The sequence below is a fragment of the Aptenodytes forsteri genome, unplaced genomic scaffold (genome assembly GCF_000699145.1).
Source record: "Aptenodytes forsteri isolate BGI_AS27 unplaced genomic scaffold, ASM69914v1 Scaffold217, whole genome shotgun sequence".
Classification (NCBI taxonomy): domain Eukaryota; kingdom Metazoa; phylum Chordata; class Aves; order Sphenisciformes; family Spheniscidae; genus Aptenodytes; species Aptenodytes forsteri.
Window position 1 is genome coordinate 5,000,854 of NW_008796222.1, and position 16,223 is coordinate 5,017,076.

The window sequence follows — 16,223 nt, forward strand, 5'->3', positions numbered from 1 at the left end:
CTGCTGAGATACAGCGGTCTCATGAGATTTACCCTAACATGAGAGGATAAATCCCAGTTGCAAACACTTATGAAAAATGAGAAGTGAGATGCCCTCATGCCACAAAGTGCTGAACCAGGGTAGGATCATGATGCCCATTTTAACATCTTCAATGTTTTTGAAAATAAACTTCATGTGACTGATTTCCTGCTATTTCTTCTGTTATGCCTCCACGCTCTTTGAATGACCTTGCCATGTAGTCCTTCTCAGCAATTTTTCTCCCCTTTCCTCCCCCCTCATTCCTATTGTAATGACCACGGTTTCTACATGTGACTATACCTTACTGCTGACTCAGCCCTCAGGATTTTCCCTTTTAGTTGGGCATTCACAAAATTCAGACTATGTCACAGACCTCTGCCTTTAGCCTTATCTTACCTCCAGCGTCCTGCAACTTGAATAAGAAACTGAAATAATGCCCCCTCATCCCAGCTACAGCTAGTCATTAAAGCAAATTCAGTCACTTCAGATTTGACATTGTAGAGCTAATTCTGACTTTGCTCCTGTACATATTAAATCTAAGTAAAGGCAGAGGATAAAAGTGGAAAGCTGTGCTCTGGTGAGCCCTAATGGAAATGGGTGACATAGTCAGAACTTCCACATCATTTTCTGTGCTGGTCTTCAGTGTGGATACAAAAGAGCAGTGAGGGATCTGCTGAAATTTCCAAGAAAGCCAAAGATCATAGCTCTTAATTCAGAGTTCGTATTTGGCTTGATGATGAAGAACTTACACACATCCCAAAGGGGGATGCACACAGAGTCCTTAATCATGAGTTTAGAGTTTCTGTTGGAGTCAGGCTTCAAAGGGGCTGCCCAAGGAAATGATATGCTGCCAAAAAATTTCTCCAGTAACAGATTTTTCACCTGGACCATGTTTGGGGGTCTTTGGCTGTGGTTCCTCCCATGCAAAACCAAGAGGTTGGGTTAGGAGAAACACAAATACTAGACCTCCTGCTGGAGGGGGGTGGCACAGTGGCCACGCAAGGAAGGTTGAGGCTGCAGAGAGATTTGTCCTCTTAGGACTTTTGTGTCTGGCCCATGCCAAGGGGTCCCCCTCCATGGGACTTAGCCCATGCCTTGTTGCTTGTTCATTTGGCATGACTGAGGATCTTTGGCAGTGGTCAGCATGTGCCTAGGGTTAGGATTAAGAGAGAGATGAATCCTAGAGCTCCAGTGTGACTACAGCACTACCCAAGGAAGATCAAGACTGCAGAAAGACTTGTCCTTTGAGAAGTTTTTTCATGTGGCCTGTGGCTGGGGGGTCTTTGGCTAAGGCTCAAACCAGGTCTACAGTTAACATTAGGGCTTGGATTAGTTTTAGGGTTAGGAGGGTGACAAACCCTGAGCTCCAGTTTGAATAAAGCTGCAAGGGTCTGCCCAAGAAAAGTTGAGTCTACAGAAAGACATGTCTCCCAAGAGGTGTTTTGTCTGGCCCATGACTGGGGGGCTTTGGCTAAGGCTCAGCATACACCTTGCATTAGAGCTAGGAGTTTAGGTGTTTGGGACTTAGGAGAGACCAAGCGTAAAGCTCCAGTGTAAGAGGGGAGCAGGGGGCTGTAAAAGGGCTGCCCAAGGAATGGCAAGCTGACAAAAAAATGTTTCCCCTATAAGCTTTTTCATCTGGACCATGGCTGGGAGTCCTTTTGTTTGGGTTTAACACTGGGTGTTGGGTAGAGTTAATTTCAGGAGAGAAGAAGATCCTGTAGTTCCCGGATTAGGTGAGACCCTCTGTTAAATCTTCAATCTCTACCTTGAATGAGTGCATTGCACTGATGACAGTGACATGATCAGAAGGGCATATTACATTAATGGGAGGGAACAGAATGGAGGGGAAGAAAACTCATTTTGCATACTCTTTTTTGGATGGGCATATTTGTATTTTTTTGTTTTTCCACAGGGGTTTTATCTTCTTCTAGGCACGTTGCCAGGCACTGGATAATTTGCCAGTGGTATAGCATTGCAGAACTTTGCCTCCCTATCTTTCTTTGCTTTAGTGATTCTGTCAGCGGCTATGCGGCATGCAATACCCTTGGCCCATGTTATTCTTCCTTTCTTCCACCTTCCAGATTAAAAGTTCCTGCCCTGCTGAAAGAAAAAAAGTGCAGAAGTAGAACTAACTATCTAACTATTAGCAGATTTCTATGTAGCAAAGTGCAGAAGTAGAACTAACTATTTTTATTTTAGCAGATTTCTATGTAGCAAAGCACAGGGAGACACAAAGCAGAGCTAGGTATATGGGGCTTTGACATTTAGACAGAGATCAGCAGTGCATTGCAACCTGGAGGACAGAGGGCTTCTGAGCAAAGGCAGTGATGGAGCAAAGTAACACCATCAACTTCTGTTGAACTCATGACTCCATTTTGATTCAAGCTGGACTGAATGGGGAGGCAGGGGTGAGCATAGGTGACATGATCTCTGTTTCTTAAATAATAACCATTATTCTTAAAAAAATTTGCCCTTCAAGAATAACCACCAGCATTCACCTTGATGAAGATATATCCTTTCCTTTGCTGGAAGAAAAGGATCATAGGGTAGGAGTATGGGTCTCAGCAATGATACTGTCACAGTCAGGGAACATCCCATGACAAAGCCTGCTATGATACATGTGTCCATCAGCTGTTGATCCTGTGGTCAAAAACCTGCCAGTGGAATTGGCGACCAATAGAGGTGGGATCACTACACTCTGAATGACCACAACAAAACTCACTGGTACTCTAGTATTGGGCATCATCTGCACCAAGTAAGGACTGTGTTTGTTATGGACCTACATGAAGGTCATCTTTTCTGTCCCCAAAGTCCTCCTCTATATGGCAGCCAGAAGTGACCGGGAAGTAGCCTGGAATTTTTAATGAAGGGGTTCCTGAGAGCTATGAACGATGGTGGAAACAAGGGATTTTGAGGAAGCTGCTAGAAACAATCCCCCAAAAGCACATCTGGCATCCTACACTGAAAAGGGAGAAAGAACGGGGTGTTGGATGCAGTGCTGGCCAAGAAAGCTTGTTCCTAGGTCTCACTGACAGAAGAGCACTACTGCTGTGCTAACCAGACAGCTCCTGCTAGAAATGGAAACTTATGCCCAAGTCTGAACGCACTCATTTGTGCCATACCCAGTAATCTGCTGATCCTGCATTGATAATCGTGACCCAAAGTGATCTGGCTGCGAGCTGAAGTTCAGAGTGAAACTGTGTATGAATTTCTAATTCAACCTTCTGAACTGTCCGGTGCCAACATAGCACGCTGAAGTCAGAGAAAGTGCTCGTTAAGTAACTTGTGCAGTGGATGGTGGTTGATGTTTTAGTCCTGTTTTTCCAAGTGTTCTGTTTCAAAACCTCCATCTAACTTTGAGCTATAAAAACCAAATAGATGTTGTTTTGTTCTGACCTTCCTATCCCACAGAACAATATCTCATGGTGAGCAATTACTTTCATTCATTATTACTCTTTAGAGTACTTTTTTCCTTGAAAATACACACTTTTGGGTGAAGTAAAATATTAAGCCTTTTGAAGCATAAGTTCAATTGCTAGAAATTGAAAGAAGCCCTTCACGCTCTATAAAAGGAATTTAAACTTCCATTTATAATGGAAATAGTACTTTAAATTTGGATGTGCTTTTGTTAAAAAAAGTGAATAACAAATTAAATTATTTGCTTTGAGGTTAAGGGGTTATTTTTTCACAAGTATTGCTTTTGGTACTGTATGATTATTATTGCAAACCCAATGACTTTGAACTAAGAATCCTGTATTCAAATGCTATTAAAAGTAATTTTCATTATAGTTTTCTGAAACATTTTAATCAGATCATATAAAGTCAGGCAAATGAGGTAATATACAATATGTGTCCACTTTTCACTCTCCATAATAATTGCTTCAGTTACACTTACCTTCTCAAATACTGTTGCTCTAATTATCTTATTTCGCAAGTCAGGATCTTTTCAACGGCTAAGTTTATCTGGAGTCAGAACCTACATATTACATATTCTCCATATAATCTTTAATGGTAAATTCATATTGATTTAAATGAAGTTTTTCCAACCTAAGAAAAATAAACATATCATTTGAAAAATTTTGAATTCAAAGGAACAGATATATATGCCTAAATACAATATGCACTTACATCGTTTTTTTTTTCCAAAATCGTATTCTGTATTGTAGACATGATCTTACATACACAAGTGTAATACTGTTTTAAATTATATTTCCCAAATAAACCAACAATTTGCTCTTGTTGCATACATTGTATTACTGCTCATGTTTTCAGTTTTAGCAATGTGAGCTACTGGCAGTGTATGTGCAAATACTGGGTCACATAAAGACTATACTTTTGACTATCCGGGACATAAAATTCAACCTTGCTAATTGGAAGCTCTTTTGGCTTTTGTACAAAATGAAATCCTTTTGAGAGGATGCTATCATCTTAACCCGTGAAGAAAGGAGACACAAAATTAAACACCTTTTCTTATACGCTCTTATGAGAATCAGTCACTTTGGACATTACTAAGTGATATCTTCTAATTCAAGGAGAAAAATATAGGTTTAATTTTTTTTCAGATCATATAGTTTATTAGTTTTCAGATGTTATTCTCAGAGCACTTGTGTTTAGAAAGTTCAGAAAGGTTCTAATTCAGTTTTTACGGTAGACAAATTTTCTTTGGGACTTGAATAGAGTTGAACTTGTACTCTGTCCTCTCATTCCTTTGATGAGAACCTTAGTCAAGGATTTGAACATTTATTGATTACTTAGTTTTCTACAGTCTAATTAATGAATTAATTTAATTAATTAGTTGAATTAATTGACATGTTTAACTAATTATAATTATTACTAACACATTCCAGCTTTCTAATGAGATTCCTTTCCTTGCCAAATATGTATCAAGGCCTATTTTATCCAAATCATCTTCAAGTCAGAGGACAGGAATGCATTCTGGAATATCTGGATTTCATTTTCTTTTGTTAACAAAGCATGTTCAGTGTAGGTCAGCGCCGTCTGTTTTTGCCTCTCTTTATTTCCTCTTTATTCATACAAAACTATTTTTCATTCCTAATGCTTGCTCAGCCAAGGTGTCACCCAATGTCCTCATTTATTTCCTCCACTCCTCCTGGTGATTACAAGCCTTACAGATGCTAAAGTAGTTTGTTGATGACTCCTTCTGTACTTTTCACTAGTAATTGACAAATCAAGCAGTTAGCTGAATAGGCAACTTACTTGTGGTGCGATACATTGATTTATCTTAAAAGTTTGCGTAATAGGTTTAGCTATGATTAATTTAAAAGGAGTTCTCCTGTGAGTATATGGCATATTTCTGATAACAATTTATCATCATTTGCTTCAAATAAGGGGTGGAGCTAATCTCGGAAAGAGCTTTGTATGTTTGTTTGATGGAAGCTGAATGCCGCCCCAGCTGAAAATGCTGACTCATGTCAAAAAATTTCCATTTAATTTACACTCAGCACAAAGCAGCAAAAGAGCTAAATAGTACCCTCAGAGGAGCAAACTGAAACTATTGCTTGAACAAGTCCTTGTAAACTGCAGGGTTTAGTGAGAGAGGAAAAATACGTTTTAAAAGGCGTAGATAGGAGTAGATTGTTACAGAACAGGGATGTCGAGATGTTTGCTGTGACTTGAGGAACATTTTGGTTTTGTTTGTCTAACAGTAGCAGAGCCGAAAAATTGCCAGTAACTCATTTGAGATATCGACGTGGCAGTGGAATGGGAAAGGCTGCAGGGTGGTTTATCTCTTGGAACGTGAGAGCCCTTCTGCAGTTTCAGGGATCTTTGGCTTTTAAGATGTCGGGATGTTAGCACACACCTGCACCTCTGCGTAGTTCAAGTGGCATCAATGGATTCGGCATCAATTTCTGCTACAGCAGCCTTGGCAAAATTTCTTGGTGAATTTTTCCTGGGAGAAGGCTAGTCTGTCACTTCTGAATTCTTGTTCCTTTGAAATCAGTAGGACTTTCCATCAGCAGTAAAATCCAGATTTCTCTCAAATGTGTAAGCAATATTTTCTAGCAATAAATTTGTTGTGTAGTTCTTGTTGGCTTTTTTTCCCCATGCTATTGGAATTTAATTAACATAGCACAGATTATCTTTTAGTAAATATGCAGCATGTTTATAACAGCTAAATTGTCTTCCTGGTATGTTTCACTGACTGGTAAAATTAATGTTTTTTATTTGTTCAGATGGTTTTTTGGCCCAACCAAACGAGCAGATGCCGAGAGACAACTGTCATACCCTGGAAACCAGGCAGGAGCCTTCCTAATTCGAGAAAGCGAAAGTCTAAAAGGCGAATACTCACTTTCAGGTATATTCTAGTTTTTCATCTTAAGCAATGTTTTAAAAATTTCTCAGGTGATCTGGACTTTTTTATTTTTGAGAACGATAAACTGTGGCCATGAAAATGAAATTAAGTTCATGATAATATTTCTTTCCCAGGAGATATATAAAGAAAACTCAGCAAGATTCATTTGGATTTTTACTAACATTTATTTTGTAGGCTTTGTTTATTAATATGTTCAGAGCAGAAATTAACTTTCTTATGCTTAGTACTTCTAGTGTGCCAGCTGCCTTAAAATAGAAACTATTTTCATTATTAAAATGCCAAAAAATACACTGAAGTTGTACACTACTGTTCTTGATTAGTACCAAAATAAAAATTAAACCATGTTGGCAGATACCTGCAGTTTAAGAAAATGAGATTTCTGCTAGAGCACACCCTTAGGTCTATATTTATTTGTTTTCAGGGACAAAATGATAGGAAAATCTTCAAAGCTCTACTTTGGAATCAGTCATATTTCATTGAAAAGTTAGTTGTAAACATGAATAAAAAGTTAAATTTATGATGATGATGGGTTTTGAAATGTATTTAAAGTCCTTTATTTGAATCCGAAAGACTATCAAATAAGGACACTTATTTGATAATAATTTTACTTACATATATGTACATGTCATCTTTTTCATGTCATAGATATTTGCCATATCAGATAGTAAACATGATTGTTCATGGGTTGTTTTCCATGAATATTTTCTATCAAACTTGTCATACAAGTGTGAGTCAAGAGTATAATGTTGTCCCTGAGACAACAGAGCTATACACCCAAACTTCCTAATGTGCTCTACCTATATAGTTCCATACGCCAGTGAAGACTCTTGATGTTTGTGAATAAACGGTTAAGTTGTCACGTGCAGAATTATGTCAGTAAAATGAGAGGCGTCTTCTGCATAACCAGATTCTTTCATATTGACTCCTTTTCTGCCTGGATGTTTATGTGTCAGTCATCTTCTGAGCATTACACAGAAACACATTAAGCAGCTTAATGAACTTTTGACACATTCTTGGTTTCTCTTTCCGAATCATAAGGAAAGGGTATATACCTGCAATGTCTTGTGGTAATGGGAGGGTTGCTTTTTATTGCCAAGACAAAGAAATATTTGTTGCCTGTGGAGTGAAATACAGGGAAGTTTATGAAATAAATACAGTATTTACAGTTCTGTAAGAGTTCATTCCATAGTCTTCAGTTTGCCCTCAAGGAAGTTTGTTCTCGCCAAGAAGCTCTGATAAGAAAACTAACATCAGCAAGGAATCAGACTGCTCCCAAACTGTGACTGAACTGTGTGTGCACCCTTTTATCCAAAAACTGTATTATAGCCGCAAACCTTTCAAAATGCTTTCCCTCTATATGCCAACTTATCCCTGTCTTACATGGTTTCAGCTTCCTTCAAGTGCTCTTCATCGGTGAACTGATTTCATCCAAGGACTGGGCTAGACCGATAACAGTGTGGTGTTATGCAGGGAAGGATAGATAGGCCTGTATTATCTGCTTAATGCTGGCACTTGAATACATGACACCTTACTAAAAATCAATGAAAACTCTTGTGCTTGTGCACCTAGGGGTGGAAATGCAGTTTCTTTTTGTTATTCTCCAACTGTAGCCTTTTAGGAAGGATTCAAAATCTTAATTCTTCACCCTGCATCCTGACTACTTCTTTAACAGGAAGGCAGCAGTACCTTATTTAAACTATGAAGTACCGCAGAGAAAAATCCAAGAGAATGAAAATAAATATTAGGCCAGCATTTGTGGTAGGATGAGATCATCCTTTGATGCTGCTGTTTAATTTTTTCTTTACAAATCGTGGATAGAAACTATATTCAGTCTGATTTAGTATATTTGATTCAAGTATAAAAGCTTGTGGTAGACATTTTTCAGGTTTCTGTACAAGCTTATTTGGGAACAGAAGATTTGATAATGGCTGATAACAGCAAGATATGAAATCTTCAGTGTGGATTTTTCCATGCTAGTTTGTCTGATGAAGGAAGGGAAGAGTGGCGCTGAAGAACATAATATACGAGAAGGCAAGGCTCCTGCTACAGGAGACAGCCCTCCTTCATGCACAAACATGGGTTGTCCTCTGAGCATGTATGCATGTATATGTGTGTCATCTCAGATTTATTACACATTTGTGTTCTGTTAGGCAAAGAAAGAGAATAAACTCTGAAGCAGTCTGTAGACAGTGAGTATTAATGGCGATTTACCACTGCTGCTAGATCTTTTAGCAGCTTCCCAGACTTGAACGTAATTTAGCCTCAACATGCTACTTCATCCTGAAGAGCTAAATATTATTTGCTGCTTACTGAATAGGCTTGACTGACTAGTGTCTGTTTGTCTTGTGCAAGCTTTTTTGCTTCCAACCTAATAGTATACCTAACGGTCCAGACACTGTATGTCCATAATCTCATTTCTTATGTCTACTTTTGGGAGAGCTAGTGCGTTCTAAAGCAAATGATGAAGTGGACTGTACTGTGGGTAGAATTAATTGGAAGGAAAGTTGTTTAGTCCACCAGATGCTATGGAGAAGGCAGTTTTTCTGACTCTGTCCTCTTTGTTCCATCAGAAGGAGTTATAAGACCCCCAAAGCAGAGGCAGAAAAGCAGTGTTTTCTTGAGGAACAGTGATTCAGGAGTGTATTTCTTTTAAGAGGCCTTGGATGGCTTCTATCTCCATGGTAGCTGATATGCTGATGGGGGAGAAGTCACAACCTGATATTTTGGAATATATCCCTAATTTCTGTTTCCAATTTTTTCAGTGCAGAAAGAACAGACCCCCAAAATCCCATCCTCTGTAGGACTGTTTGGGTTTGCTCTACCTGCTATTGCTGTTTTGGTTTCACTCCAGGGTAGATGATAATGACTAGAACAGTGACAACCTGGCTTTCAGAATTAAGGTCTTTAAGAAAATATTGTAACTCTCTGTACAGACTAACATTTAAGTGTAATAAAGCTAAAAAGGAAAAGAAGTAGAAAAGGAAGAGAGATTTTTACCCAAGCACCCATAAACTGATTTTATGACTTTCATGCTTGATTTCATACTTGTATGGGCAATGTATAAGAGACTTAATGGTAATGAGGGAGACAAATGGATCTCCTTAGGAAAAAAAAAGAAAAAGAAATAAACCCTACCTTTTATTAAAATGACACTTTTAACTTCTAACTTGCCTTGATGGGAAAACTCACAATTTGTAAGATTTAGATGATAAATGACTATTTAAATTGGAAACAAAAAGTCATATTCAGAAAGGTTTTTCTCAACTGTGAATGGTTAAATGGAAAGCACATCAAACCAGATAGGCCACTGAGATGTGTTGCTATTATTTTAAAGTGTTTGACATTTTAAAAATAGGTTTTCCCATTTTAAAAATGCACGTTGTCGACAGATTTTTATGTTGATGACTCCAGCATCTGGTGTGTAATGTATTAAATTTTAAACATGTTGGTGCCATCTTAGGCATTGCCTCTTTTTAATTAAAAGCCATAATTTAGATGCGCTCAGCTTAATTGAGTGTCATTGCCAATGATAGCAGGAGGCTCTCTACTTCCCCCCTCACTGAATAATGGTATCTGAAAGACTGATTGCATTAAATGACAATGTAAATCGTTTGTGTTTTCTTCCATTTTTTTCCCTGCTCCTAAAAAAGATTGTATGGTTTCCTCTAGGCCAGATTGGCTTTCGGCATAGGAAAAAATAGGTAATAGTTTAAGGCAGCGGACTGATAGCAGTGGGAAAATGATGGCCGTAGCAGGAGAACAATTTCGGAGCAGCCCCTGCACCCGTTCCGTGCTTGTAAGAGTGATCTCATAAGCCACCCTCCTCCCACATCCACCCTGGGCATGGAGACCGAGCATGGCTCCTGCCAGCAGCGCTGCACTGTCAGTGCTGGGGGAGGATGGCTGATAGGAGAGCTGTTGGGACACTGATGGTAATGGTGCCTTATTGTCTCCATGATTCATTTGGTGAAGATCTTGACTCTGCTGATGCCACTATAAATTTTGCTGCCCTGGGAAAGCAGTAGTAAATTATTTTATTCTCATCCTTGGGGTGGCAAAATGTACTTCTGCATGGCCCAACCTTATGAAGATGGGAAGCAGGGAGAGGAGAATGCTTCTGCTAAGCCAAACCCTTGAAGAAATCTAATGGGGAATGGCGATTCTTTTGGGAAGGTCAAGTCAAGGAGAAAACCACTGCAGTCTTCAAACCTAGTTGCTTTCAAACTGTGTGAAGCTGAATTTGTGATCCTGTCCTGTTAAACAGTCTGGTGTGGATATAGTGAAGACTGGAAGCACTGAGGGGGTTATGGCTAGCTCTTCCCTGCGTGATGGATGCTCTGTGTTGTGTTGGGCGTGCTGCAGCTCTGCGAGTGTGCGGTGCAGGACTCATACAGCCAGACTCAGCCCTGGGATACAAGTAAACAGCCCCCTGTCAAATACCACACTAATCTCAGCTGCTTATCACAAGCAAAGATGGTATCAGCACAGAAATTTTCTCCAGATTCTCCACACATATCATACGCCTGACCTGTAAGCTGCCAATCATAAGGCTTTGTACAAGGCTCATTTGAGAAATTATAGCACACCCCTCAAACCAACTCTTGCATTAATATTAGCTGCTTCACAAGTAATAATTATAAAGCTGCTAATAAATAAAGCAGGTAGTCAAACTACTATCATTTGTGATATACAACTGAGGCTGGATTAACACAGTCATCCTGTTGGCCTTTTATTCATCATAAATAGCAATTCATTTGGCCAGATGCACTTTACTGTGAGCTTTGGAAAAGTCATTACATTTCCAGTCTGTTGTTACTGAATTACTTTTTCCTTCATTTTGCTTCAGTGCCATTTCCAAATGATACATCACAAAAATATACATGCATTTTTTAATTAGAAAATATACTAATTATGGGGACTTAATTTAAAAAGAAATGGTATTTGAAAAGTGTGATGTAATTATCTTTATACTATGGAGTTATATTTACAAATATTCTTATTTCTGGTCCTCATGCAGAATTGTAAGTTGGTAAATCAGCTCTCAAAATATTACCTGTGGCAGATGTAAAATCTCCTAATATTTTCAACAGCTCCTGTATGCCCTCTGGTGTCCTGGGATGACAATTGCACAATACAGTACAAAAATATTTGATCATACATGACAGTACTTAAGAAAGGAGAAATTTTTCTTTTTAACTTAATCACTTAAGTAGTGAGAGAAATTATACTTTATATCAGCTTCGTTAATTACATGCAACCCATAATTTTCTATAATTTTTTCTAGATACAATATGTAGCTCCGTATTCTTCTGTTAGTATAACCAAAGTGATTGCCAAAATTCATGCAGTGTTACAATATCAAGGATCTATCAGCTATGATATATCTCCAGGGGAGAGCAATAACAATTTTTTAGACAATTAGATTTTCAAATGTAACAGACTGAGGCTGCTTCTAGGATTGAAAAATATTTCCATTAAATTATTTAACTAAGAGTTACCACTAGTCTACATGACTAAATTGAATATGTTTGCTGGAATTTTGGCTACTAAAAGGTATATTGGAGGTAAACAGCAGAAGGCCTTTCCCCTATGCCTCCCTTCTGCTTTTCAGACTTTTCTCTTGTGTGAGGGCCCTGAGAAGGGGACAGTACTGGTAGTCTCCCAAATCGATGGGTGCGGAAGGAGTCACCTGGCATATTGGAAAGGTGTAATGTTGGGTGATGAGGACCAGGATGGCAACTGGAGCACCCCCCTCCCCTTGAGAGCTCTGTCCTCACTCATCATGGAAAAGCACCATGTTGTTTCATTAAATGCAGGGTGGGATACCCCTCTTATAGGAGCTAAATCAGTTACCCTTCAGTGTGTAACATAGGCTCTCCATTGCCCACTGGAAATGGACAGTGATGTCTCAGGCACGGAGTGTCATGCTAAATCACACCCCACATGGGAGCCTACATCCCTTTCCAGCTCTTCAGAACTGCCCTCCCTGCTGACACTCAGCCTGCCATTACTACTGCTGATATTCCTTTATAAAGGCGATCTCTAAGCCAGTGGTCTCCAAGCTTTTTGATTGTGCACCCCTACCAGTAAAAAGAGTTCTGAGCATTCACCCCCAACATATGTTTGTTTGTTTGTTTATTTATTTGTAAACTGTATACATGTACTACTGTACTGATAGATTATGTACATTATAGAACATACACCAAAAAAAAAGAAATTAAAAAAGGATGAGATAAAGATGAAATAAACAGTATTTTTAAAATACTTATTTTATTTTATTTATTAATGGTACAAAGAATACCTTTTTGCCCCATCCCAAAGGACTGTCTTGCACACTCCCCAGGTTGCATGCACTCTGCTTTGGAGACCACTGCTCTAAGCCAGTTTCTGATGACAGAACCATCAGAAATGGCAATTACAAGCCTACTATTCCTTAGATAACATACTAGGTGAGTGACAGTGCATTTTTTTCTCCATCTCTGGCCTGCTGCTGGTCCAGGTCTAGCCCCAGCATGCAGTGGCCCAGCCTTCTTTCTGACACCTCCAAAGAGTGCTCTGACGGACACAAGGAAGGACACTTTTGGTGTCATGACGTGCAGCTAAATAACCAACAGGAGATGAGGAGAGAAAGGTCTTGTTGACTAGGAAAGAATAGATGGGAATAAAACACATTTCAATGGAAAGGGAGTCATCAGCTACTCAAACCAGAGCGTTATTGGCCTGATTTTTGCATATTCCAAACATGCACAAAACTCAATAAAACCCATGGAAGATGTGAGGGCTTTCCAGAGAATCATGGCCGTGTGGAGGGTATATCTTCTGCCTCACAGAAGATATCTTTATGTATTTTTTGTGTCAGTTCTTACGGTGCAAACAAGAATCTCCGAACCTGAATGGTTAAAGACTAATAGACTAGATATGTTAAGCTATCTAAATAGTGGGCTTTGGTTTGAAAGAGATTTTGTATAGTTGTCATCTTTGAAACTAAAATAATTTATTTTAAGGTCCTCATGAATACATTTAGGAAAATTATGATGGATTGGCCGTAAGCTATATTGTACCATTGCTATAATTCCTGGAAACATAATATATTTAAATCTTCTTAGTTTTTGATGGTGTATCTGTGAAGCACTACAGGATCAGAAAGTTGGATGAAGGAGGCTTTTTCCTAAGCAGAAGGAAAACTTTCAAAACTCTGAATGAGTTTGTTGACTATTACAGTAAGAACAGTGATGGCCTCTGCGTGGTGCTCGGAAAGCCATGCCTAAAGGTAAGAGTGGATGCTACATTGTGCAACATATTTTTTGTAAGCTAACTCATCGGATATCAGTCAGAAGGTGTTAACCCCATATCTGCTTCTACCATTTCAAAATGTTGATGATCTGCTTATTTTCAGGAAGTTCTGGGTAGCGCTACAGTTTCATTCTTGAAGCTGACGTTAATAATAAAATACCATGCCATTTTGAACAAATCATCGTGTGGCTGGAGGAGAAAATATGCCAAATCATGATTTATGAATACCTTTTATAAATGTATATGGAGATGAAATCTCCAACTTCATAACTCTAGCTGTCCATAAGTAATTACTGAGACAAAACCACAAGGTTCGGGCAAGAAATACATCACTGTTCAAAAAGCTTGCTAGAGGGATGATTTCTAATTTTTACTTTTAATGGCAGGATATTTTCTTTAGAGTATTTCTTATTTCTAACAAAAAGTACCCAGCATGTGGGCTGTACTTTATGTTCTCAACTTACTTTATCACGTGTGTGTACTCTAAGGAAGCATTATTTATATCAGTTGCGACTTTACATGACATAGTTAACAATGACTTGCATATGCTGTTGAAAAAATATTAGAAGTCTCAATTACTGTATTATTTATTTCTTTTACCAGGTACAAATTCCTACTACTTTTGATTTGTCATATAAAACTGTCGATCAGTGGGAAATAAACCGACAATCTCTGAAATTGTTGAAAAAATTAGGATCTGGTCAGTTTGGTGAGGTATGGGAAGGACTGTGGAATAATACCACCCCCGTGGCAATCAAAACATTAAAACCAGGTATGTGAATTACTCTTAAATGCTAATAATGTGAAATGTTAGCAAGGGTGCGCCTTCATTTTTTAAATTCTACTGAAAAGAGCTTATCCATCTATGCAACCATTCTTGAAATCCATGCACTTAAACATGAAGGTTAGTAAAGCTCAAGGTCCAGATATTCTTTGGTATTTTGAATTACAATTTTATACAGTTTTCTGTTTCCGTATGAGCTGAACTCATTCAGTATCTGTATTACATAAAAAGGCAACCCCAGCAAGGCCATCTCTTTTGTACAATATTGCTTGCATGGAATTGAATGACTACATTTCATCTGTAGGTGAAGTAATCGATTTACTACTGGTTTGTCATCTGTAGAATTTCTTCTAGTGATTAGATGCTATATTATAATGATTCCTGCGGTAATATAGAATATGTACTATGTTAAGTTTATATTTAAGAAGCGCTTTAATCTTAATATTGATTGAATAAAATTTCTCAAAGTTTTTGATACACATTAATACCCAAAATTTGCATATAATATAGGCTCGTTACTAATACAGCTTTTAAGATTTTTCTTAATTATTTTTCATTAACTTCAAGTAATTTGTGCATTTTAAATTGACAACATAAAATATCTGCCAGCAGATGGCAAGAACCACATAGGTAAGAAAGGTAGCCTGGATGATATACATGTTTTTTAAAAAGAGATAACAATACAATGAGTTGTTGTTAATTGAAAAAGCTTGTGTTGGGCATTAATGATCATGTTGCAGGAAGCAGAACAGATTCAGATCTTTGATTCAGAAGAACAACTAAAAATGCTTGAGCTCTGCTTGAATGGCCTCCTGAACAGGGAGGAATTTAAGTATGTGTTTTAGGGCTATCTTGTATCAGGATATTGCTTGTCGTCTGGGACTTGAAAATTGAAAGCAAATAAGTACCTTTTTTTCTCTGCTTAACTGAAATTAGAAAAACTGCTCAGACTAAAGGCCTTCTATAATTCATGTGAAAGACAACATACTTTTTTCAGTGAACAGATGCATCTCCCTAGTGACCCAGTAAAGACAGAAACCATCTTCAAATCTCTTTGTCCATTTCTCTTTCCTAAGACAGTATCCACTAAGCCTATACCTTTTGTGACAGGGATCCATGTACCTATTTTTATTGACTCCTGAAACCACAAGTCTGAAACCAGTCTTTTTCTCCTTGTGTCTGTCCTGAATCTTCCATTCTGTGGTACAAGCCCACTACCTCTTGTCTCATACACCATGACTAAAGAGTACCTATTATTTTCTTCCTCTTTACAGCAGTGTTGCACATACTAGAAAACTATTATCAAGTTACTCTTCGGTCTTCTCTTCTTTAGGTTAAACAGCTCAACCAGATTCTTTGTGTAGCTCAGATGTTTTAGATGTCCCATTGTTTTCAGAAGATCTTTACTGGGCTGTTTCAAGGTGGTAACCATATTTTTTTCCAAGTATGATGCTAAAAGGAAGAACAAGTCTAGATGTGTAAAGAGAGGGATTCGCTTTACGTTTCTGACATGCTAGACCTCTGTTTAAACAGTCCAATATGATGCTTGCCTTTCTTCTCCATATGACAAGAACCTAATATTTCCATCTGTGTTTACTTTCCTTTAGTGATTTAATGCAACATCTGGACAAGTCTGTTTTATTGCAGAAGACTGAAGGGTTCTTCCTAAAGTGTGAAATATGTGAGATATGACTATGTCATATGTGAGATATGAATTAGTCGCCATCACAGAAACATGGTGGGGTGACTCTCATGACTGTGCTGCAATGGATGGCTATAGACTCTTCATCA

The 16,223-nt window shown here is 38.3% G+C and overlaps 1 protein-coding gene across 1 annotated transcript in view; it reads left to right on the forward strand.

The window, feature by feature from the left end:
* FRK (fyn related Src family tyrosine kinase) overlaps positions 1–16,223 on the forward strand; it is a 57,155-nt gene that overhangs the window by 17,738 nt on the left and 23,194 nt on the right. Inside the window, exons 2-4 of the mRNA XM_009289140.2 lie at positions 6,216–6,337; positions 13,462–13,625; positions 14,252–14,420. Of these exons, the coding sequence (XP_009287415.1) occupies positions 6,216–6,337; positions 13,462–13,625; positions 14,252–14,420 (455 nt within the window). The remainder of the gene's footprint in view (positions 1–6,215; positions 6,338–13,461; positions 13,626–14,251; positions 14,421–16,223) is intronic.